Source organism: Grampus griseus (assembly GCF_964374135.1).
Source record: "Grampus griseus genome assembly, chromosome: 10".
In the NCBI taxonomy this organism is placed as follows: Eukaryota; Metazoa; Chordata; class Mammalia; order Artiodactyla; family Delphinidae; genus Grampus; species Grampus griseus.
This window is the reverse complement of record NC_139004.1, coordinates 25,250,979-25,276,569: the sequence shown is the minus strand read 5'-3', so window position 1 is coordinate 25,276,569 and position 25,591 is coordinate 25,250,979. Positions and strand designations below refer to the sequence as shown.

At 39.6% G+C, this 25,591-nt stretch overlaps 1 protein-coding gene across 2 annotated transcripts in view; it reads right to left on the bottom strand.

Annotated features, from left to right (window-relative positions):
- PKHD1 (PKHD1 ciliary IPT domain containing fibrocystin/polyductin) overlaps positions 1–25,591 on the bottom strand; it is a gene marked incomplete at both ends in the record, with an annotated part of 425,783 nt that overhangs the window by 215,581 nt on the left and 184,611 nt on the right. The window contains 7 exons of one of the 2 annotated variants that reach the window (XM_082663569.1): positions 1,953–2,199; positions 4,959–5,094; positions 11,042–11,176; positions 13,373–13,478; positions 14,946–15,058; positions 23,181–23,311; positions 23,547–23,603. In XM_082663569.1, the coding sequence (XP_082519695.1) occupies positions 1,953–2,199; positions 4,959–5,094; positions 11,042–11,176; positions 13,373–13,478; positions 14,946–15,058; positions 23,181–23,311; positions 23,547–23,603 (925 nt within the window). The remainder of the gene's footprint in view (positions 1–1,952; positions 2,200–4,958; positions 5,095–11,041; positions 11,177–13,372; positions 13,479–14,945; positions 15,059–23,180; positions 23,312–23,546; positions 23,604–25,591) is intronic. The other variant, XM_082663570.1, reaches the window with a different exon arrangement.

Below are 25,591 nucleotides of genomic sequence, written 5' to 3'. Positions count from 1 at the left end.
AATAGCTGAGGATAGAATCCTGGAAAGCTCAAGTTAGAAAGACCTTAGGGCAGTGCTTCTAAACCTTGAGTATAAATCCCCTGTGGGTCCTGACTCAGAACGTCTGCGGTGAGTCTGAGATTCCCAAGTCTAATCCCAGGCCACACTGATGCACTCTGACTAGCAAGGCCTTCGAGATCATCTAACCCAACCACCTTACCCTAGAGATGAGGACATGAAGGCTAAGAGGCTCATAATTGGGAGTGTGCTAAGACTCCCCTGGGGCGAATTTGGGGTCATTGAGCACTTGTCCGCAGACCTGTGAATCAACCTGAAAATGTTTAAATAGAAGCCTAGGGAGTAGGGTGACCAACCATCCTGGTTTTCTCAAGACTGAAGGGGTTTCTGGGACACGAGGTTTTCTATTTTAAAACCAAGAAAATTACAAACAAACCAAGGCAAGTTTTTCACCCTAGTAGGAGTCTTTTGAATCTACTTAGAATACATTATCAGGATTATTATCTTTTTGACCTTGTCAGTCCCTGAGTGCTGGGATCATGACCTGCTGCCTAGGTAAGCACCTAATTATCCTGTCCGAAGATTCTCCAAGAGCAGATGTTCAGAGGATTCCACCTGCAGAGCCTTCTAATGCCACTAAACGCCTCTGTAAGACACAGTCTCCCAGTAGGTCTCCAAGTAAGGCATAAAAAAGGAATATCAACAACACAGAGAAATCAATATCATGCAAGCACAGAATGTTCTTTTTAACTACATAAATCTATTTTAATTTTCCTCATTTGGAAAAAACACATGTAAGAAATAAATCGCTAACTTCAATAAAGCTCAAAATGCTCATTAAAAACATCTTCGTTAAAATCACTAAAATGATAAAAATCAGGATGCATTCCTAAGGATGAAAAGAAAAGGCATGCTCTGTATAATCCAAATGGTTAGAAATGAAAATACATCCCTCCACATTGTTATTTTACTCGCTGGAATTGGGTCCACTAACATTAGATAGAATAATAAACAGTTTGGAAAGCAAAAGTGGAGCATTTTCAGATGATTCAATGCTAGCAGGGTATTATATTACTAAGGTGTCTAAAACAGAATGTCAAGATACTGATGCCATATGCGTTCAGAATGCAGACTTAGTGCAATCCTGACCATATAGGCTCACTCTCTGGAGCTTACCTGTTTAAATAAGATGCCAGCATGATCTGGCTGAAGCACTTGACTTAATATTCATGCAGTTAGGACACAAAACAAAAGGAAAGAAGTGTGGCTAAATGTATATAATGCATTTGAAATAGGTAAAAGATAGAACCCTGGACACTCAGCAATCTTTACCTGGAAATTAAAGAGGGCAGAAGCAATCCTATTATGCATTATAAACAGCCCAGGTGCTGACTTAATGGTAGTTTGGGTAGCATAACCAAGGAGTCCTTGCTCCAATATTAATAGGAAATGTATTGTACAAATCCAATAGTTCATGAAATTAACAAGGAAAATGTACTGGGGTGAAGCAACTTTGCAAGTAATAGGGAGGCATCAGCAATTGCTTTCCTGGAGCATACTGAACACTTAAAAAGAGCTCAGGGGGAGTAGGTGTACATAAATGAGAATGGACATTACTGGAATTTTTAATAATCCTCTTAATTTAAATATATTTCAGATTCTCTGTTGGTTGCAAGTCTTTTCAAGAGGAAGCTATTAGCTCAAAATGCCAATAAGAGGTCAAGGGCTATGAGACCTGGTCCATTGTTATTGAAAGTTAGCTGCCATTTCAATCAGTCCAAAACTACCGTAAACTTATGATTTGACAGCTGTCAAAATTATCCCCACATCACTTTTGTAGAACTAAATATTTCCAGAAGATTCCGGAAAACAATTTCGCTTTTATAAATATCAACAGCATGGATGATATATGCATGTGCATTGACAAGCCAAAATGTAGAGTTAATTCAACTTACAAACCAATAGACATACGATGGAAGAGAACATTTTCCTCACAGACACTTCCATGGACAAGCTGACTGAAGCTGGCCTTGACCAAACAAGAAGCTGGAAGGGTTTCCATAGAAGCAAGAACGTGACTTCTATTTTTCCCGGACAGAGACCCATCCAAGTCTTCCAAAATTGCTGCATGAGGAAATGGAAATGCTACCAAGTTTGGAGAGTTTGTAAACTTCAACTGGTTGGTCTTGACAGTAAATCCACCTATAAATTGGAAGAAAGACTGTGATGCAGTGACACCAAAGAATATGATCACAAATGGCAACTGAACTCACGGGAATATTTTCAGTATTCTAAATTGCATATTTATACAGTTTTACAATCCACTCAATTTATTCAAGAAAAAAAAAATCCTAGGTGTTGACTATATGCCAGGCTCTGTGCTATGTACTGGAGAGAGAGGGAAACAGGAACAGTAGCGGCATTGCCCTCATGCAGCCTGTATTCTAGGGCAAGGATTCTCAACCGGGAGTGGTTTGCCCTCCAGGGGACATTTGGCACCACTTGCAATCATTTTTGGCTGTCACAACTGGGTGGATGGCAGGGCTACGAGCATCTGGTGGGTAGAGGCAAGGATGAGGCTAAACGTTCTATAATGCACAGGACAGTTCCCACAACAAAAAGTTATCCAGGGACTTCCCTGGTGGTCCAGTGGTTAAGACTCCGTGCTTCCACTGCAGCGGGTGCAGGTTCCATCCCTGGTCCGGGAACTAAGATCCCCCATGCTGCTCTGTGCAGCCAAAAAAAAAAGTTATGCAACCCCAAATGCCATAGTGCCAAGGGTGAGAAATTGTGGTCTAGTGGGAAATGATGACACATAACATTAATTGACTAATTATTAAACGCTAAAATTGCTGTGGGTTAGTCTCTCCATCTTTCTGCTCTAGTTCCTCTACGGCAAACCGAACCCCACTTTTTATGAGATTTATACTTTAATCATTTACCCTCAAAAGCAATATTCAATCAATCACGTGGGTAGATAGTAATAGTAACATTTTTCAAATACTAGCTCTAGGGCTACACTTCTTAGCAGGGTTTCCCTCATGCCACCTCCATGTGATTCACTGTGATTCTGTTGCCAGTCCAGTTGCCCAGGAAGAAATGATGGCAGTGGTCTAATACTCACCTTCCTGTCATTAAAATTTAAAAATTCAGTACACATCTCTTAGTATATATGCTACCATATTACTATATTATATACCTTATAAAATACACCAAAAAAGGAAAATTTTAAAATAAAATATTGATACAAAGAGAGGCCCTAATGCTTTCATTCTCATCCCAGTAGAGTCCATGGACTGAATTGTCACACATTCAAGATGCCACGATTCCACCTCTGGCAACTTCTGTAGTTCATCTAATACCACAAGCAGCTCTACAATTCAGTTATACTGGATTTCTTTGCAATTCCCCAATCATAACTTGCTCTTTGGAATTTTTTTTGCATATGCTGTTTCTAATACTTAGAAACTTTTCTCTGCCTATTCCTCCTTGCAAACTTCTCTTCACCTTTCTAAATCCTGCTCCAGGCACTCTATGATGAAATCTTACCTGACCCCTTACCTTGCTCCCCTCACTGACCTTGCTCAATCCTCTAGTACTGGACTTATCACACTATTACAATCGCTGGCTTAGACATTTATTTTTGTGCCTAGATGGAGAGACGCTGGAAGACAAGAACTATGTGTTTTTCATCTCTGCACTGCCCAGTTCCTTAAACCGAACCTGGACTAGACAATTTTTAAACAAATGAAGGAGATGGCTCCACCAAGACCAGCCAGTGGGAAGAGATTAGCGCTCATAAGGAGCAGGGTGCTTTTTTTTCAGTGTCTTATGAATGATATGAAACAGTGAAGCTATTAAATGACTGAGGAATTATGATTTGAAGTGATTGCCATAAGGCATTTTTCATTCCCATTATTATTTCTACAATCTTAAACTCAGATGCCACCCAAGTAAAAACAATATTTGGCTCTGCCTATGGCGGGGGGGCGGGAGGGGGGGTGGAAAAAAGCACAGTGGAAACTTGCTGATTATTCATTTAATTAAAAAAACAGACAATTATCTAAATTGGTGATTCAAACCACAAGAGCATGTTTACTTGAATCACTTGGTTTGTCTGTTTACAATGATCAAATCAACTAGATTGCTCTCTGCTTCTTTTCACCTTGGCCCATGAGTTCTCCAAGGTTATTTCTCACTGCCTCTGAGATGTGGTTAACAAGTGGACAAGAATTCCTATGGTGCATACAACAAGTCTTGGGCTGTTGCAAACATAAAGTACCTGAACTCTGGCTCTTTCAGGAAAGCTTGCATGTGTGTTACTTTATATCCATATGTCTATCCGTCCAGTTCCATTCATTGATTTAATCAATGAACCTACTGGGCATCAGGCTACTAGTTAACTAATGATAAAACTCTGAGCAAAAGAGATGTGATCAGATATAGAGAACAAACTGGTGGCTAGGTTGGGGCAAGATGGGGGAGGGGCTCAAGAGGGACAAACTAGTATGTATAAAATAAATAAGCTACAAAGATATATCGTAGAGCCCAGGGAATAGAGCCAATATTTCATAATAACTTTAAATGGAGTATAATCCATAAAAATATTGAATCACTATGTTGTACACCTGAAACTAACTGTAAATCAACTCTACTTCAATAAGAGAGAGAGAGAAAGATGTGATCCCTGCCTTTATGAAGCTCAGAGTCCAGCAGAGACATGGCACCATAGTCATAGAGTGTGATAGGCACCATATAGGGAAAGACTGGGGAGCTGCAGGAGCCACACTGGGAGCACCTGGCCTCCTCTAGAATTTCTCTTAGGAGATTTGAGCAGCAGTTTCAACTAATGCAATCTTATAACTAAAAGAAACAATGAGTCACAATGGCTTTTGTCACTATTTATCACATTTATGTGAGTACTCGCCTTATTCACTATCTATCTTATCTGCTCAACTTACCCTGTCCTCGGGAACAGCCTGAACAGGTCCTGATGGCCACACAGTCAGTGAGATCAAAATTCACAAAGGTTGTGTTAGACACTGTCAGTTCCCACCTTTTGGGAGTTTTGATCCCAGCTGACATACACAGGCTTCCCTGTGATTTAGAAGGGGGACAAAAGGGAAGAAAAATAAGGGGACTGGCCACATGAAATACAATTTTAATACATGAATAAAAACAATTAAGTGAGTAAAAAGACAAACTACAGACTGGGAAAAATGTTTGCAAATCAAATATATGACAAAGGATCACAATGAAATATGCTACACACCTGTTAGATGGCTAAATGAAAACATAGTGACCGTACCAAGTGCTGATGAGGAAAAGAAATAAATGAACCTCTCATACATTGCTGGTGGAAATGCAAAATGGTACAACCACTTTGGAAAACAGTTTGTCACTTTCTTACAAAATTAAACATATTCTTAACATTGACCTAACAACTCAACTCCTAAGTGTTTACCTTAGAGAAATTAAAACTTATGTTCATACAAAACCCTTACACAAATGGTTAAAACAGTTTTCTTTGTAGTCAATCACCAAATCTGGAAACAACTCAAATGTCCTTCAACAAATGAGTAGGTAAACCTGTGGTAGATCCCTATTGTGGAATACTGCCCCACAATAACAAGGAATAAAATACAAGTTAGATAAATACTAAAGGATTCGGGAACGAAAGAAGCCAGTCTCAAAAGGTTACATACTATCTTATTCCATTTATATGATTGTTGAAAAGAAAAAACTATAGTGACAGAGAATACATTAGTGACCTCCGAGGGGTTAGACATGAGAAGAGGATGTGGCTACAGAAACGGAGTCAGAGGGAGGTTTTTTCAGGCTGATGCAACTGTTCTGTATCTTGATTGTGGTGTTGGTAGTTACAGAAATCTACACATACGTTAAAATTTATAGAATTGTATATCAAAAAAGTCCATTTTACCGTATGTTAATATAAAAATAAATAGTAAAAAGTCTAAAAAGAAACAAAAACTGCTTCCAGGATTTTCCACAAAATCTCTTCAACAGACTCCATCTAATCAAGCTGTTAGTGCTTCACTGTTCTGTTGCTAAAGATAATTGTCTGTCTGAGGATCACCAGAAATTGTCAAGGGTCTCCAGCATGGAAGACTGTGATAAAAAGAAACAAAAAGAAGAAAAGAAACCCAGTGGAGACAAAGCCAGTATAGAAATCAGAAGAAAGCTTAAAAACTATCATTAATAACATCAGAGAAATAAGAATATCATGTGCATGAAACAAGAAGAAGCCTAAAAAGGAATATTTCGGAAAAGAAAAAGAGAACAAAAACAGGAGAGCAGTAATAATAAATTCAATAGAAAAAATGAAATAACTTAGAAAGTAGGATAAAAAGGCAGTGGGGCAGTGGGAAATCAGAGAGAAAATTAAGAAGATTAGATAAGTAATTTAGAGAGCCAATATCCAAATAATAATAATTTCAAGAAAAAGGAAAATATATAGGAGATAAGTATCAAAGAAATAAGTGAAGGAAACTTCCCAGAAGGAAAGGATATGATTTTCCACAGTGAAAAGTCTGGCCCAGAGCCTAATACAGTGGTTAGAAGAAAAAGCCACACAGCAAGGTACACCATATTGAAATTGCAAAATACCAGGGACAAGGGCGAGACCCTAAAAATTTCCAAAGAGGAAAAACTAATAGGTTACATATAAAAGACCTAGAATCAGAGTATCTAAAAACTCATTTCTTTTTGCAAAGTGATTCAGCATATATATATGGTTTTTAAAATTATTTTCCATTATGGTTTATCACAGGATATTGAATATAGTTCTCTGTGCTATACAGTAAGACCTTGCTGTTTATCCATACTATATATATATAATGGTTTGCACAGAGTATCTAAAAACTCTTTAACCTCAAGACTAGAAGCTAGGAGACAATGAAGAATTGCCTTCAAAACGTCAAGGCAAAATAAACTCCAACCTAGTAGTCTATAGCCACAACCTTCCAAGAAGGGGGTCTCCATTTGTAGGTCAAAATCTTTAACTTCCATAGACCCCCAGTTAGTTAAGAAAGTTACTGCAGGCTAATAAAATGAGAATTAAATCAGAAAGGAGGGAGACAGGGGAATCAGGAACAAGAGTTCCAATACTACAGAGACATGGAGAAAATCTCCAGAATGTTGGTCAAGAGAAATTCCAAGACCTAGCTATGAAACCCTTTTCTCACACTGCTGGTACAAGTTTAAATACTTGTAATTGTTGTTTGTCGTTTGGCATCGGCCACTAAGGCTGAAGGGATATACTCTGAGCCAGCAATTTTACAATCTGGCACATGTTCAACAGAAATGCATGCTTGTGAACACCAAGAGACATATACAAGATTGTTCATAACATCTTTCTCTGTAATAACGTAAAACTGGAAACAAGCAAATGTGTATCAAGAGCAACATAGCTTTAAAAAATTGTGATAGAGTCCATAAAGTGGAATACTACGTAACAACGGGAAGAATAAATGATTGCAACATATAAAAACATGGATGAATCTCACAGACATAATGTTATGCCAAAGAAGCCAGGCACAGAAGAGTTACACGATTTATGATTCCATTTATATAAAGTTCAAAAACAGATTTGAAATTAACCTATGTCTGAGAAGTCTAAATAATGGTTCTCCTTTGGCTTGGGGGCTGGGGGTTGGGTTAACTGGGAGCAGGCATGAAGGGGTTTCAGAGGAGTTGGTGATGTGCTATTTCTAGATCTGGGTGGTATGCACGTGGTTTTTGCTTTATAAAAATTCATTGAGCTCTTCACTTGTGATTTGTGCACTTTTCCCCATAAACGTTATATTTCCATGAAACAATTTGTTTTAAAAGGTGGGACAATACTAGAGAAAAATAATGTATAAGATGGGAGGGTGAAGAAAGAAGTTAGAGAAGTTTAAGGTCCTTGCATGGCTCATGTAATTAAGTGCCGATGTAATTAAGACTGTGAAGACGAGCAGGTGTGTCACAAGTTTAAGTCCAACGTGAACAATCACAACAGAATGAATAACGTTCGAATGAGTAAATATAAAAAAGATATTATTCAATGCAGGACAAATCAAGTTCCGAAAGCAGAAAAAAAGAAACAGAGAAAACGGGTTGCAAACTGAAAGCACGAAATAAGATGGTGGAAATAAATGCAAATATGTGGGAGACATCAGCATGCGGATGGTAATAACTGAAACCACTAGAGAAAATGAGATTTCTCCCAGGGAGAGCAAGTATATGGAGAGAAGAAGGGGTCCTACGATAGAATTTAGACAAACAAAAAGATGAAAAGTCTAAACTGGGGAAGAGAAATCCACAAGTGAAGATGAGGAGTAACCCTTAGACAAATAGGAGAAAGAATGAAGCATCCCCAACAGCATCTGTCCGAAAAAGACTTTTTTTTAAAGTAGTATCATCTGCTTGAATTAATTACAATAACAACAAAAAGGCAACCATCCTACAGTTACTTCCAAAAGTAGGATGACCATAATTTACACCCAAATCAGGACATCCTGAAGAGTGTGAAAAGGGGTGCTAATTAGATGGAAGGCTAGGCCCGCACAACAAAAAAAACCACACAGCCAATCTAGCATGTATAGTGATGGTTAGCGCACCTCCTTCTCTTGCATAATAAAGCCATCCTCATTGAAAATTATTCTACCCATCTCAGTAACAAGGTAATGCTGGGTATGAGGCATACACAAATATGCCTAAAGGAAAAAAAATCCTTTTTTCTTCCAGAGAAAACTTAGTTTTCTTCCAGAAACTAGTGTTTGTTTTAGAATAAGACTCACTGATAGAAACTAACACAATATTGTAAAGCAATTATACTCTAATAAAGATGTTAAAAAAATTTTTTTAATAAAAATAAATTTAAAAAGACTCACTGATAATTGTGTGTCACCAATTATACATGGGTGGAAGGTCTAAGAATAGTTAAGCCAAATTCTCTGAAAATTTTAATTCCTAAAGAAATGGCAGGTTTGAAAGAAAGAGGCTAAAATCAGATTTCCACAACCACAGAGAGGTTTGGCATCCTTCTTTTAAAAAAAAAAAAAAACAATTAACACAGTTTTATACAGCAATAAAGTGGTTCCCAAATAAATCTGAGCAATGTTGTGTTAACTAAAGATTCATAGATATTTTTCTTGTTTGTTTTTAACTCTAGAACTTTGTGAAGATTTTAAAGTGTTAATATGCAATGTGAGTTTCAGGGGATGGGAGGGATGGTAAACAGCATATCCTGTGTGTAATTAACCTAAGAATCTTTCTTTTCTCAGAGTCTCTCTTGGGACCAGCCTTCAATGAAAAACACTTCAGAAAATACTGGAGTAGGCACTAATAAATGCTTATTGCCAAAGCCATCTTCCATATGTAATTAAACGAGTATTAGACCAGGCATGGGAAGATATCCAGGTGGTCCTAGCTCCACAATACTGGGCATGATTTTGGGCTATCATTTGACTCCCCAAAGCCTCCATTTCTTTACCTGTAAATTCAGGAGTTCTAACTAGACCAACTCTTAGGTAATATTTACCTCTAAAGTTGCATGGTTTTATGATTTGGATGCCTAATCAAGATCTAGACCTTTCCTAGAACAAGCTGTTTAACATTTTCCATCCAGGGACTTTGGTTCTGCACTCACTTGTTAGGAGACTCAGAAGCCCTCAGTTGCATTACCTTGCTGGTGAATCACACTCCAGGGGTGAGATTATTTTTTGTTACCTCATAAGCACCCTTTTGTCATAATCTATCTCTTAACTTATGTCACTCTCCCATGAATTATGATGTCTATTTAGCATCAGTTAGGATGTTGTGACATTGATTTGCCAGGACAGTTATTTACTCAGCTTGATGGGCATTTTATTTTCAGCATCTTCTCTATGGTTATTTCGGAGACATTTAAGGGCCTGGGTCAACCAGTATCACAGAATCTAAATCTGGGTCCCATGCTCTCTCGAAAACTATGCAACCTGAAAAGAAGAATAATCTCTCAAGGTGGTAATCCTTTCAGAGAAAAGGAAAAACTGGCAGGTATTTTCCCTCCTGAAAAGAATGGTTCAGAAGAGAAGTAATAAAGGAAGTTGGAGAATTAAATATAGGAAAATGTAGCTTAGTAAGAAAATGATTTTTTACTCTTAATGTTTGTATCTATAGCTATGAAATAGTCAAGGGAAGTACTAAAGTCAATAATTATCATTTAAATATCAGTTGATCAAAGCATTCAGAAACAAACTAAAGAGAATGCTCTTTCCTTGGTCCCCAGAAGTACTCTAGGTCCCTTCCATCTATGATTATTCTGACAATGTGACACGAATATTCATGTAACTCCTTCAAGAAAAAGAACTTGGGGGACCCGTTATAGGTCTGAAGCCAATGGCAGCCATGGACTTCCCTTGAGAACTAGTACTTCTTATCCAGGAAGTCCTCTAAGGCTCACCTACATTCTGGGCCCCTGGCCATGCAGTGGCAGGGAAGTCATCTATAGGTTGATGTTTATCATGTAGAAACCCACACTGAGACAAGTATTAGGGAATCACATAAGAAACCGTAGTATATTAAGCAAACAATGTAAATTATATCACCTTTTTCTCTGGGGCAGGGACCCTAAATAGAGTAAGAACTCTATGAACAAAATGTTGATGTCGAAACTTGGCAAACCACAGATGCACAAAGACAATTTGGAATCACCTCATAATCCTTGGGAAGTTAGAGTAAATGACCCTAAAATTATTAGGCTTATTATTGAATTGTATGGACAATAATGCTAAATCGCAAACAAATAAAAGAGTTCTGCGAACCACTCAGGGCTTTTGTGATGTACATGGACACATAACATGGAACTCTTGTGTGTATTTGAATTTTATGATAAACATCACCACTGTTACAAATCAAAAGCTCCTCCAAATTTGACCAATTAAATACAAGATTTACTAAAGAATGCTATTTAAATTACATATCCTGGATTAGCAGGGGATCCAACACATGCGATTCTGTTTTGATGGACAACATAAAAGAATCACACGAAGGCACTTACCTTGGGGGCAAAATGAGCAAGTAATAAGCTGTCAGTAACTGAAGTAATTGCATCACTTTCCAAGATGTCAATTCCAAAATCTCTGCATGCATAAACCTGGAAGTTTTTCAGGTGAAGATTGCTACTTCTAAAAATCTATAAAACAACAGCATATATTATGTCAAAGGTCTGAGGCTTGGGTTTTCTTGTAGACTTCCTGTAGCTTCTTTAATTATTGATTAAGTATAAACAAGCATGCTATACCATATTTAAGCAGCTTTTGTCCATCAATATCTGTGCGGGCGTCCCAGAGTTGCCGTGAGGTCAGCACTAACTAGTCCCCTTTGGTAACATCCCCTCTATACTTTTCATTTCTCCTCCTAACAATTGATGCATTAAAAGGTCAATGTGGGGCTTCCCTGGTGGCGCAGTGGTTGAGAGTCCGCCTGCCGATGCAGGGGACGCGGGTTCGTGCCCCGGTCCGGGAAGATCCCACATGCCGTGGAGCGGCTGGGCCCGTGAGCCATGGCTGCTGAGCCTGCGCGTCCGGAGCCTGTGCTCCGCAACGGCAGAGACCACAACAGTGAGAGGCCCGCGTACCGCAAAAAAAAAAAAAAAGGTCAATGTGAATTCTTTACTTTAGTAAACTTGCAACTGTCAAGTAACACAAAATGAATGGAGAAAAACAGAGCATCCGAGAACTCCAGTACTTAACATTTTCCTCGGTGTTGTATATGTTTACTAATATTGTCAGAAAATTGTAAATATGAAATAAGTAATTCAGCATGACTACAGACTCAAAATATGTTATATGCATATACCATGATGACAGCTTGGGCTAGTGGCCCTAAACAAGGATCACGTATTAACAAAATGAGCTTGTCAGAGTTGAATCACACTAGCCTGGGGGACAGAGCCCTTGGTTTTTACCTAGCACTCATATTAACTAATTATGTGATCTTGGGCAAGACATTTAACTTTTCCTAGGCCTCACTTCAACCACCCTGAAAATCAGGGTGCTGTTAGGACTACCAGTTAACCTTTACACAGTGGCCTCTTTGTTTACTAAATAGGGTCATGCTTACGTTCGTACCTTAAAGTGGGAGTTTCCTATTACTTAAGGCCAAGGAAGCCTTGATTTATCACAGTATGGTGCTTCTACTTGTCTATCAGTCTTTGTGCTTGAATTTTCAAGAACTGAATAGCTTGCATTTCCCACTATGTATGTGCTGACAGCTTTTATAAAATGATAGATCTTTGAAGACACGTTTATGTAAACAAAATGGGTACGATCTGAACTGATAACTTGACAACAGTTGTTACCTAATTACAGGCATCAGCCCTTCTGCAAGGCACGAATTGCTTCCCTGCAAAAGAGGGATTTGTCACCTCTACATTTATAATGCTTGTGGGAAACAAAGTACTTTATCGAATTTAATGAGAAGAAAATACTTAATACAATAGGGACTCTTCCTGTTAGCTAACCCAATTTTGTATTTTGGGACTTTCCCAAATAGTTCTCCTTTATGTTGGATAGGTGAAATAAATGCCTAACTTTCTTACTGTGACTTAATTATATGTTTTTATTCTATTTACTGAATGCCCTATAGATATATTTCTTCATCTGTGTATCTTAGGCTCCCTATTTCTACGTGGCAGAGACCAAATGTATGTAATTTTCTCTGTGTAGCACCAAACAGTGACCCTGGATAATTTTTATATGGTGCTGGTAATAGTGAGCATACAAAGCTTTCTTATAAGACATCACTGAAATAATGAAAATTAAATGGATAACATGAACATTGTTTCCTTTCAAGGAAAATGGGAGAAAATTTGGCTCATTGATGAAGGTAAGAATGCCACCTTGAGCTGGAATTTTTGCGTTTCGGTGATGAACAGAACTTTTCCTTACAACTGAAACATGTCCTATTCAGGATATTAGGGCATCAAATGCACAACGTCTGGAGTCTGGATTCTGCACCTGGTTTTGCTGCTAACAAACTGTGTGACCTTTGGCAAATCCCTTTACTTTCTGAACCTTAATTTTTTCTCTCTAAATAGGCATGTGAGGGGAAGAACAGATGACCCCTATGATCTTTCTTGGTTGCAAATCTCTATGATTCTGTTGTTCCCTACTAGAGCTGCTGGAAAATCGCCATACAGGCAATGAACTAACCTTGGCTTGCTGACTAGGAATCTGTTCATGCAACAACTATTTCACACACATCTATGATGCTGTTGGCTCCTTAAAGCTGTGAGAATATCGCAATGCTCCCCCAACAGCAAATCATCCCCCTTTAAGTAGAGATGCACAATAAATCACCACAAGAACAAAAAACTAAAGAAACGTACCTGGGCACCACCTGCACTTCCCCAAACCGTGAAATTTTGGAACAGGGTGGGACCAGTGCCGTTATCCCAAGTTGGCTGAAACTTAGGGTATACAAAGAGGCCACACCTAGGAAGAAAGATAAAGAGTGAAATTCAGCCAATTTCTGCATTCCAAATGTCTCACTTTTTCTCATTGGAAAATATAAAACTAAAGGTACTGAATAAGGGAGTGTGAAGAGGAGACCTGCAAGCCTTCTCTCTGACTGTCATTGCCTATCCCTCAGCCTTTCCTTTCTGTCACCCTCTGTGACCTGCTCCTGGATCTCAACAAGACACAGATTGCCATGGTCCCATTCCATTCTCTCAGCCCTTCTAGATTCATCCCCTTCCAAGGAGCATGCATACCCCTGTCTAGCCCTTCAGAACACGAGCCTCACTCTTCCATCAGTCCCTTCTAGATCCATCCCTTTGCTGAAACAGCAGATACCAGCCCCTGTAATCCCTGCAACTTTTGTGCTTCTCCCTGAAATGCCTTAGCATTGTGGTATTTTGGATATCTTCTCCCCTCACATCCCAGGGCTGCTGAGAGCTGCTAGATAAAAAACTTCATAATCTTAATAATAATTTCATGACACATGTACTAATTCTAGCCTCAGCTTCAACATAGCGGAGCAATGGTGCTTAATCCTTATTCCACTCTCCTTATCATTTCCCATCATTGCAGTATTATTTCACTATTATTAACATAACTACTATCAGAATTATTTATATCGAGGAATTCCCCGGCAGTCCAGTGGTTAGGACTCCATACTTTCACTGTTGAGGGTGTGGGTTCAATCCTTGGTCAGGGAACTAAGATCTCACATGCTGCACTGCATGGCCAAAAAAATAATAATAATAAATAAATAAACTGTTTAGTAGAATTATTTATATCAATTATTAAGTTCCTACCATATTCGAGATGTTCTCTTAGGTGCGTTATAGAAGTCATCTCTAATTTTCACATCAAACTTTCACTAGAGATCTGTCCCTATTTCACAAATAAGGGATCTAACTCTTTAAAAAAAAAAAAAAAGGCAGTTTACTCAGACAAAGTCCAGATTTGAATCGGGGCCTGACTGATTCTGAAGTTCACATTTTTCCCATGTTCCCACCATGTTTCCCAGTCCTTGCTCTTAGCAGATGACCTTATCCTCTAAATAGCAAAGACTTTGAACGAGCCCCTCTCATCTCACAGTGTGCAAGTCACAGGCAAAGAGCCTCTTCCCCAAACTTCATCTCCCCACTCAGCTCCTGAGCTCAGGCACTCTGGCTTCCCAGGTTCCCCCAGTCTGTTGGGAGTTTAATTCATCTCTCTATTGAATTCTCCTCTGGCCACAAAAGGTGCCCTCTGTCCTATGCCCCTTCAAGTGACCTCTCTCTCTTTCCCTTCCCTTCACCACCAAATTTATGATCCAAGATGCTCACTCAGACACATCATCAAATCTCACACGGATGCCAAGCATTACACAACCCTCTCTGTGAGTGTTGTGCAAAAAAAATGTTAAACCATAATGCTTACACCCAAAATATAGATGAACTTCCCCCAAGTTACCTCGTACAAGCATGTGCACTGTTCCGGGTAAAGGAAAGAAGTGGAGCTTGGGATGTTTGGTTGGTCACAAGGTGAAAAAAGTAGCCATAGCCAGCAGCACACACCCTGTTTCCCTATGGAAATTAAGGATAGTTAAATCATAGTCAGTCCATTACAATAAGGCTGCTGGAAAGAAACATTCTTCTATGTGCTCATTCTGCCTTTTCACTTACTTGCTGCCAAGGTATGTTGATATACCTTGGGTCAAAAATACGCTCATTCCAATAAAGAAGATGTGGTGTGTGTATATAGAGATATATATACACACACACACACACACACACACACACAATGGAATATTACTCAGCCATTGAAAAGAATGGAATAATGCCATTTGCAGCAGCATGGATGGGTGGACCTAGAGATTATCATACCAAGTGAAGTAAGTCAGACAGAGAAAGACAAACACCATGTGATATCACTTATATGTGGAATCTAAAATACAACACAAATGAACATATCTATGAAACAGAAACAGACTCACGGACATAGAGAACACACTTGTGGTTGCCAAGGGGTGGGGGAGCAGGAAGGATTAGGAATCTAGGATTAGCTGATGCAAACTATTATACATAAAATGGATAAACAACAAGGTCCTACTGTATAGCACAGAAAACTATATTCAATATCCTGTGATAAACCATAATGGAAAAGAATATGAAAAAGAATATACGTATGTGTAACTGAGTCACTGTGATGTACAGCAGAAATTAAACACAACATTGTAAATCTAAAAATATATATATATGCTCATTCCTCTTCCTCCAGGCAGTTCAATTTGACTGTACTTTGTCCACCTCAATAGCTGGCATCTCATGTTAAAACGTCCTTGTACATTTCCACAGTGAGAAGCTTACTTGTGTCACTTCATACAAGCTCTCCTCTTTAGTGTGTAAAAAATACTCGGGAGCAAAGTCGTCCCTAAAGCCAAGTCTCCACAGAGTGTTCTCTCTGATCCTTTGAACAGAAGAAAAAACTGAGATTATCTGCAATGGTCATTTAATATCAGTGTAGATGGTAAGGGATATGCACGTTGGGATGAGACACAGAAAAGGGTTAGAACTGAAAGAGGAAGTTCTGACCCACTCAAGGACAGAGCTCTTCCTCCCAGCCTTTCAGAGAGCTCGAGGAGTTTAGTATACTACACTGTGAGTAAGGATTAAGACCAAAGACCGCAATCACACCCTTTGAATCATAGCTGTTCTCTGTTTATCCTTAGGTTAGCAAACTCATTTCATCCCATAGCTTCAGCCATTCTAGACTAATATTTTATTGGCTTTAATTTTTAAATGAAAGGACTTTAGGTATTATTAAAGGCAGCCCTCTGAACCTGGGTGACCCACTGGCAGTCATTATATAGCAGTACTCCCTACAGAAGGGGATTTTAAAAAGTCTGTTCCTCTCTGGGAGTGCCACATGTTCCACATGCATGGGCGCGCACACACACACACACAAACACACACACATACGCACAAGCACACAGAAGCAAGCGAAGTCAGTATGGAAGAAAAACTGAAGTAGGATGTTTTAAAACAAACAGTACTCAACTCCTGGCTTATGTGAGAGAAGGTACCCCAGCACCTGGAGGCTGTCAGCCTCTGGAGAAGTATGAATGAGGGCCAGAGTTGACACTCAGACGGGAGACCTGGCCAGCAGGCAGCAGCTGGGACCTGGCCAGGGGAGCCAGCTCGTGCTGACACAACCACAGGTACTGTTTCCTGAACATCAGCCGGTAGTTCACTGTGGGCACTGAAGGCCCTCTCACCCTGGGTATCTGTAATCCACCAGCCATGCCTCCTCTTTCACTCCATTACAGAACGCCTTCTTTCTTCGTGCACTAGTGGCCCATTCGTTACTGCACTTCATTCTTTCGGATTCTAAGCATTTCTCCAATTTTCTGAGGCCACATAAAATGCCAATCACATGTCTTACCACATACTAAAAGTAACTTTTGGACATCATTGAATATGAAGCTGAATCACTATTCAAGATGTTAACATGACTTCAGGACACCTGGGACACACCTCTGGGACCCCAGTTATCTTGGGGTGGCAGAGTCTGGAGCTGTGGTTGTCAGCCAGGGATGATACTGTTCCCCAGAGAGCATCTGGAAATCTCTGGAGACCGTTTTCATTGTCACCCTCGGAGGGACAGGGGTTTTACTAGTATTAAGTGGATAGAGACCAGGGATGCTTTATATAGAGGACAGCCTCTCACAAATGTGAGAGGCCCCAAATGTTAATATAAGCACGGTTAAAAAATAAAAAAAAAAAAGTCTAAAGTCTTCACTTGTTCTTGAAATAACCCATACCCACTTTCCAGTAACCCATCTCCACATTTTGATGGAAAGGCCAACCTAAATATAAAAACATGGTTAATTACAATAAGAATACTTTGACAGTTTTTACTGGGAGGGCATTTATATCTTTTTAAACAACCAAATCTGCCACTAGACACTCCCCCAAAGAACACTTACTGGCATTGCATCACTCATCTCATTCTTCCCTCGTGCTAGAAAACAAGACGTGCACTTATGATCCTCAGTTTTGGAATAATCACTGCCATTGGGCTGGCAAATACAAGCATCCAACAGAAGCACCAAATACAAGTGCCCTCACAGAAGCACAAGCAAGTAATATGGCTGTGTTTACGGACCTCCACCTTAAACAGAGCCGGCGTTGAGCGGCTGTGTCTCTACCACCCCCATGAGCCACGAGAAAGGCCATGAGTATATAAGAATTGAGGGTTAGGGAATGGGGGCTTCTGAAACACCCACCTTTTCTGCAAGTATACAAACAATAAGAAAGGTGCACTGGGACTTCCCCGGCGGTCCTGTGGTTAGGTCTCTGCACTTCTACTGCAGGGGGTTTGGGTTCAATCCCTGGTCAGGGCACTAAGATCCCACATGCCTCGCAGCACAGCCAAAAAAAAAAAGAAAGGTGCACTAGAGGCTAGAAATGATCATCTCACTTGGACATACATCTCTATTTCATTACCAACAAGATGCTAATTCATTACCATGACTCCACGAGGAAGGGAAAGATTCAAACATATGCAGAATATATTTCAAGGACTTCATCCTTACTCATCACCTTGGCCATACAGGTGCTCAGAGAGCATGTATTTTGACTGAATGAACAGATTTGTTGAATCATCTTCCGTGGTGTCAACAGTATTTTTGGAGCATCTGGGTGGTCATGTATAAATGCTTTCCAAGTGCATTTATAGTTGGGCAGGATATTGCAACTTCGGTCTTCTGTTAGCCAATAAGGCTCACTTTTCTTTTAAAAGAAGCACTTGAACAGTCAGATGACATTACTTTCCAGTCCTTTTTACTCTGCATTCCAGTTGGGTATGCTACAAACAATTTGTGAGCAGAAACCACATATGTATGCAGGCAGCCGGCGGCTTGTGGGGAAGGGTTTAAGGCAAGCAGGGAATTTTGTGTGGAAATCAATTCTTTGCGGAAGTCAATGTATTATGCACATTCAAGCAAGAGAAATTCCAGAGAGAAATTAACTGCCCAAGTAAGCCAGTTCCTTGTGGTGTGCATCTGTAGTCACTAAAAAAAAAGTGAGTTAACCCTTCAGGCAGCTCTTAAATATACATTAGCTATTGAGTGGAGAGAGCTAGAGAGCTGAAATCGGCCTTTAAACACAGAATTCCTTACAAAATTGATTCACAAACCAGAACAAATTCCCCTCAAATTAAATGGATGTTTTCAAAGGGCTGGTCTTCAGGGGGTTTCTGTTGGCTGTTCTAAACAGGGGTCTGGTCATGGGAAATGTCCAATGCCCACAGACACACGGGATATTCTGGAGCTCTGGGAGTGAACAGTCTCTCGCTGATGGAGAGCAAAGACCTTCCAGCCTGAGGTCAACATAGGTTATGTCTCCTGGAAAGACGAAGCCTCTGGACAGATAAGAAACACCCATAAAGGAGTCAGAGACTCAGATGCTGGAGTGCGGTGGGGAGACAGCCTGGAAATGAAGTGCTCCGGACACTGCAAGGTGATGCATGCAAAGCCTATCTAAGGAGTATACAAAGGATTTTCCAAGTTCCTTGTACATTCAGATGGGAATATCATGTTGAGTCCTCACTAGCAAGAAGGCACAAAGCTCAGGTTTTGCTTCTCAGAAAAATTGCCCTGGACCTGGCTCAGCAGCAGCCTGGGCAGGGAGGCAGGCAGACCACTTGTGGCTATGAAAACTAAAAAGGAATATCGCACTTGAAATCCCCTCATACCAAGCAGGGTTGAGGGTGAGTGAACTGTAAAGATGGCTTCCTGGGAGCCCAGGTGAATTCCATGCACTGGGCAGAGCATTTGGTCCTAGGCTCTGTGTCTGAGCATTCCAGGAACAATGTACAACCACAAATAACTACAGAGACTTAATTAAGGATCAGCTCCGTTTCTTCCTGCCTACCTGCCAGGCCAGAGATTTTAAGGTCAACTTCTGTATGTAGGAGAGAGGGTTTAGGCTATCTGGATTGGTTGCCCAGCCACTAGGATTAGGTCACCTTCAAGTCTAAATAAGGGCTTTCATTTACATAACAGTTTTGTCCCAATGTCCATTTCCAGGTTTTGCCATTGCTCTATGGCGATGGTTATGGTTATGTTACCATTGGGGGAAGCTGGCGGGAGGACACACAGGAACTCTCTGTTCTATTTTTGCAACTTCTGAGCCTAAAATTATTTCAAAATTAAAAGTTTAAAAGAGAAATAGCCTAATGAATCACAGTAATACAGTGGCTTTAAAAAAATGTTTTGCCAAACTGAAAGGAAACTGAAAAGCAAGGTGGGTAAAGGGGTCACAAAAACTGAGCACATGCAAGGCTTGGCTCGATCCTCTTAAGGGGCAATCAGCTCTGAACCACTCAGAGAGCAGAACATAAACGCCATGCCCCGTGAGACAGTTCCTCACAATATAAGGGATATCTCTCTCTTGAGCATCAGAACACCACTGGAAGAGGATAGGTTTCTGACACACACACACACACACACACACACACACACACACACACACACCCCTCACTACCACTGCCACCCTTATCATTGTTGTTGTAGCCTCCTTATTATCACTCTGGAATTAAAATACATTTCTAAAATATATTTTTCAAAGCACTCTGTGTATCATCCACATAGGACACACCTAATAAACACTAGCTTACTTTTTGCCCACTGACTGAAATGACCTTCGTTGGCACTAAGAGAAGTTCCTAATTTTTAGGTTCTGACACATACTACCAGTCACACCTATGTCCTTGGTTGTGGCACACTCCAGACAATAGACTGAAAGAGACAGCACAGTGGAACCCCAGTGGCGCAGCTGCAAAATTGGAGAGGACTGTGCAAAATTTAACACTGAGAGGTGAATTCCACAGGATCTAAATGCTGACACAGATGAAACATCTTACTTGTCAGTCATCAAAATGATTGCGGGATCTTGGAATCTATTCTTTATTTTCCTTTTTCTTCCCCCTATTCTTTGATTATGGAATTATACCTACAGCCATTCATTCATTATATTTCATTAATTCTTACTAAGCAACTATTACGTTTCAGATGCTGTGCTAAGGTCTAAAAGTTAATAAGCGAATGAAAAGAGAACTACAGAATTTTAAGATCAACGAAGATGAAAATATCAGGAATTTACCTAATGAATATACTTAATGAATTTACATTACCAGCTTAAACTAAAGTCTCATTCTCCAAACACATGCATTGTATTATTTTTCAATTTTGTAAAGTGGATATAAGAGGAAGAAAGTAAATGGATGGAAAGGGAAGGCATCTAACAGAGAACAAACAATTTGTTTTGGGCTCAAATTTTTCATTGCTTTCTAGGCACTGTTCTGCAGGTCAGTCTGCAAAGACTCAAGTGACCTGTAAGTTTGTAGGTGGCTCTCTGGTTCTCTGCACCTATATAGCCAGCTCATTTCTTTTGTTTTGTTTTGCTTGTTTGTTTTGTGTTAGTTTCAGGTATACAGCAAAGTGATTCCGTTATATATACATTATATATATATATATGTATGTGTATATATATATACATATATATATGTTCTTTTTCAGATTCTTTTCCATTATATGTTATTGCAAGATACTGAATATAGTTCTCTGTGCTATACAATAGGTCCTTGCTGTTTATTCACTTTATATATAGTAGCTGGTATCTGTTAATCCCAAACTCCTAATTTATCCCGCTCCCCCATTTCCCCCTTGGTAACCATAAGCTTGTTTTCTGTTTGGGAGTCTGTTTCTGTTTTGTAAGTAAGCTCTTCTGTATCATTTTTTTTAGATTCCACATATAAGTGATATCATATGGTATTTGTCTCTTTCTTTGACTTACTTCACCTTAGTATGATAATCTCTAGGTCCATCCTTGTTGCTGCAAATGGTACTGTTTCATTCTTTTTATGGCTGAGTAATATTCCATTATATATATTACATATATATATATGTAATATATATATATATACCACATCTTGTTTATCCATTCATCTGTTGATAGACACTTAGGTCACTTCCATGTCTTGGAAGCATTGCAAATAGTGCTGCTATGAACACTGGGGTGTACGTATCTTTTCAAACTAGATTATATGCCCAGGAGTGGGATTGCTGGGTCATATGGTAACTCTATTTTTAGTTTTTTAAGGAGCCTACATACTGTTCTCTGTGGTAACTGCTCGTCAGCTCATGTCTTACTAGTCAAGTAGTGGCCAGAACACCCACCCAGGAGGCAATGAGCTACCCAGTGAAGCAAAGCCAGGCAGCACCTCTGACACTCAACGTGGGATTTAGATGCATTCCAGCCTCCCGAAGGAAAATGACCTGGGCAACCCTGAGGGTCTCCTACTTCAGAGTAGTCAAGATTATGTTACCCAAGAAACTAGGCAAAAACATAACTCTTTAGTCCCCAAAGCTTGCTGGCATAATTGTGCAGCAAGCCCTGTGGTCACCAACAAGTTAAACGTCACTCTCATTGTTCTGCGTCTACAGGCTGGTTTCCTTCAATCCATGCACTGCTGCCTCCTGTCCTCACTGGCACATTAGCTGCCCCCGTTAGGCACCGAAAATAGTGTGTAAGCACTGTGCTTGGAATAAAGGTAATTCAGAGTCTGGCGGAGGGTTGAGGAGATAGCCATGACTTTTATTAGGGGTTATTCAGCTGGAGGTAATTAAAAACAGATGATCAGAGAGGGAGAAGTTCCTTCTCTCCGGTCCTCAGAAACTTGGCAGAACTGTCATGACACAGTAGGTACTCAGAGCCAAGTCCCGAAGAGTGAGACCCTTAACCCTTCCATAGATGGTCCATGGGACAAAATTATTGGAAAAGGGGAAACTAAATGGCCTTCCCACTACTCTGATGTAATTCCTCATTCACGGATCTATGGTTAAACTACCAGAAAAATTAATTTCTTAAAGTGTTTAGAGAGAAATTTACCAAGAAGAAGTAATGTTAAGTTGTATTAAATAATGGGATGAAAAACCAAGGCCATCAGAGTGTATAGCTGACCCTTGAACCATGCAGGGGTTGGGAGTGCCAACCCTCTACACAGTCAAACATCCGCATATAATTTATAGTCCACCTTCCATATACATGATCCCTCGGTGTCCATGGTTCCATGTTCAAGGATTCAGCTAACTGTGGATAGTGTGGTAGTGTAATATTTATTATTGAAAGAAATCCAAGTGTAAGTGGACCCATGCAGTTCAAACCCGTGTTGTTCAAGGGTCAAATGTAATTCATTCATCCTGGAATGTAATGTGATCTCACACACCTCGTGACTCTGCTGACCCTCAGTTTTGAACACCCTTAAAGGGCAACAATATGACCACATTAGTATAGTAACATAGTGAAGATTTATTAAGTCATTATTATTGGAATCGAGACCAAATTCAGCAACCACAGCAGATGGCTCAGGAAGATATTTTAGTTTGCATTAATCTAAATGACCAGAAAATAATCAATATCTACTTTGTTTTGCTTTTTATAAATATTGCTTCAAAGTGTGTTCACAGGAATTCTGAGGGAAGTGATAGCATTTATCCTAAAGCACTGTTTAACCCAAAATCATAAGGTAGTTTCCTGTTACCACTGTGCAGCTAGTAGATGCTGCATTCCACCCCACTGATGCTGCCACTCTGGATAACTTCCGGAGTGAATTTCTGACCATCCTGGAAGCTGAAGATCTTACCTCTACAACATTGGTGGGATCGCGGATGTAGATACCAGACGGTGTCATCATTTCAGTACTGGAGAGTCCCTCGGCGCCAGAAACACTGATGATCACATTGTTTCTTATTATATTCCCCTGTTCTGACCAGTCTAATTTAAGAAAAGGGGATTCACCAACATAATTAAAATGTACTCAACTCAACGTTCTTATTTCTACTAATACACGTTATAGTTCTCTTCATGCATATACGTATATGTATATATATAAACATCTAGTGTGTTCAACAAATTTAAGATATCTAACATACTGCCAGCAGGCTTGTCTATAAAATGTATGACGACTTAAATGGATGGTAACAGTTTTAAAACCAATTTACATATTTACCATTTTCTCTTCCAGGAATAACCTCCCAAGGGATATACCTTATCTCGGGGGGTGTACCTGAGAACAAAAGATCATGTTAGCTCAGCACGTTTCATGCCACCCAGGAAAATGAGAGATGCTGAAATACTATTTCTTTTTCTTGGTGTGGCTTGTTTTGATTTTGTGTTGTGTTTTTATCTATGAACCAGACAAACAGATTCAGATTATGTGAACTTTTTAGTTCTAGACTATCATGAATCAGAAGCTCATTTTAAATTAAAAAAATAGTAACAAAGAGATAGATTTACCGTTTTACTTCTTAGGAAGAGTCTGACTGTCTTCGTAGTTAAATGTCACACACCCCTGTGTCAGGTCCAGCCCCATCCTTAGCTATTTGAATTGGCCACCAGCCATCTGCATGCCCTTCTCTTCCCCTGGAAGAGCAGGAATGTCCTGGAGGAACAGGCTGGACAAGACCTGAGACCCTCACAGTCAAACCAGAGTTTTGAAATAGAAGAGAATAAAAGAGCACGGGCCATGCTACACAGAGATCAGCCACTTATGTGGTATCCACACAGAGCAACCCCACAGACCCCCTTTCTTCTAGGTCTTTAGGTGTCTGGGCTTCCCATGTCACTTCATGAGTCTGAGTTTGCAAACTCATCTTGCATGGATGTACATTATCTAAAATGCACTGACAGATATTCTAATTCCATCACCTGTAATGCAGTCAAGAGCCTCCAATTCATGATATCCAAGTACTCAAGGCCAAATTCCTCCTGCAGGTTTTCTTCCTTGCCTAGTTAATTCCATATAATTGTTTCCTCCTAAAATAATATTGTTAGGGTACCTCCCTGAATTTCTGCTCCAGGTTTCAAAAAACTTTTCCCTTACAGCAACAAAAGTAAGAATAAGCAAAGTCAATCCTCCACATGTTAGTCTGACTGCCCTGTAGCTGTCCTTTTCCAATCAAAAGATTTTCCTTCACCTGATGACTTCTATTGTCCTTAGCCCTTTGCCTTTTCGAGCTTGAGTTAGTTTACATGATCCATAATTTCCCACCTAACAGTTTCCCTCTCGGTGTTAGAACCTTTCTAGCGTTTATCTTAACAGATCATTCCTAAATGAAACATACACATTTTCTCACTGATGATATCACAGAATTTATTTAAATAGAAAACACTATCTAACAAGTACAGTTAGAGTCTTACTTTCTGTGAAAACCTCTGATTTGCTTTTTTATTCCGATATAACCAAAGACCCGTTGTTCATTAATACATTCACTTCTTTCAACAAATATAACTCCAAATGCACTAGTTAAGGTGCTAAGTGTGAAGGGGACAATGTTCACATGAAATCTGGCGGTAAAACACATGATCAGAAACATGATATATAATTTTTAAATCAATAAGTAATGATTGTTGGTAAAAGAGTTCAGACAGATGGACTTGCCTTGGGAGTGTGGGGGAGACACTCTTACAGGAGGAGAATGAGTCGTATGAGCAGAAGGAAAGAGCCGTGCAAAGGCCCTGATGCAGGAGAAAGTGTGGTCTTTGCAAAGAATTAAAATAAAATAGGTCTGTGCAGTTAGAGTACACAAGGAGAGGACAATAGCAGGATAAGTGTACCAAGGTTAATAAAGGCAAAATCACTAAGGGAGTCTTTTAAGCCACAGTAAGGATTTTGGATTGTATTCTAAGAGAAATAAGAAGTTTTTAAAGGGCTTTAAGGAGAGGAGTGACATGATGCAATCTGAGATTGTTAAGGATAATTCTAGGCATCGCAAGGGGAATGAACTTTAGGAAACAAAAGTGGATACAAGTGATCATTTAGAAGATTCTTGAAACACGGGCTTCTTCAGCAAGCCACAAGAGCAGCAAAGAATAGAATTCAACATTTTTAACTCCTTGTTCAACATCCAGGTTTGACACTCCATGAGACTGCACAAAAACCTATTTATGGGACTTTGAATTATTGTTAAAATTACTGACAATAAATTTTAAAATCTCCCATTATATATTTATTAACCTGAACTGAAATGCCATCTTTAAAAATCAGTTTCCTCA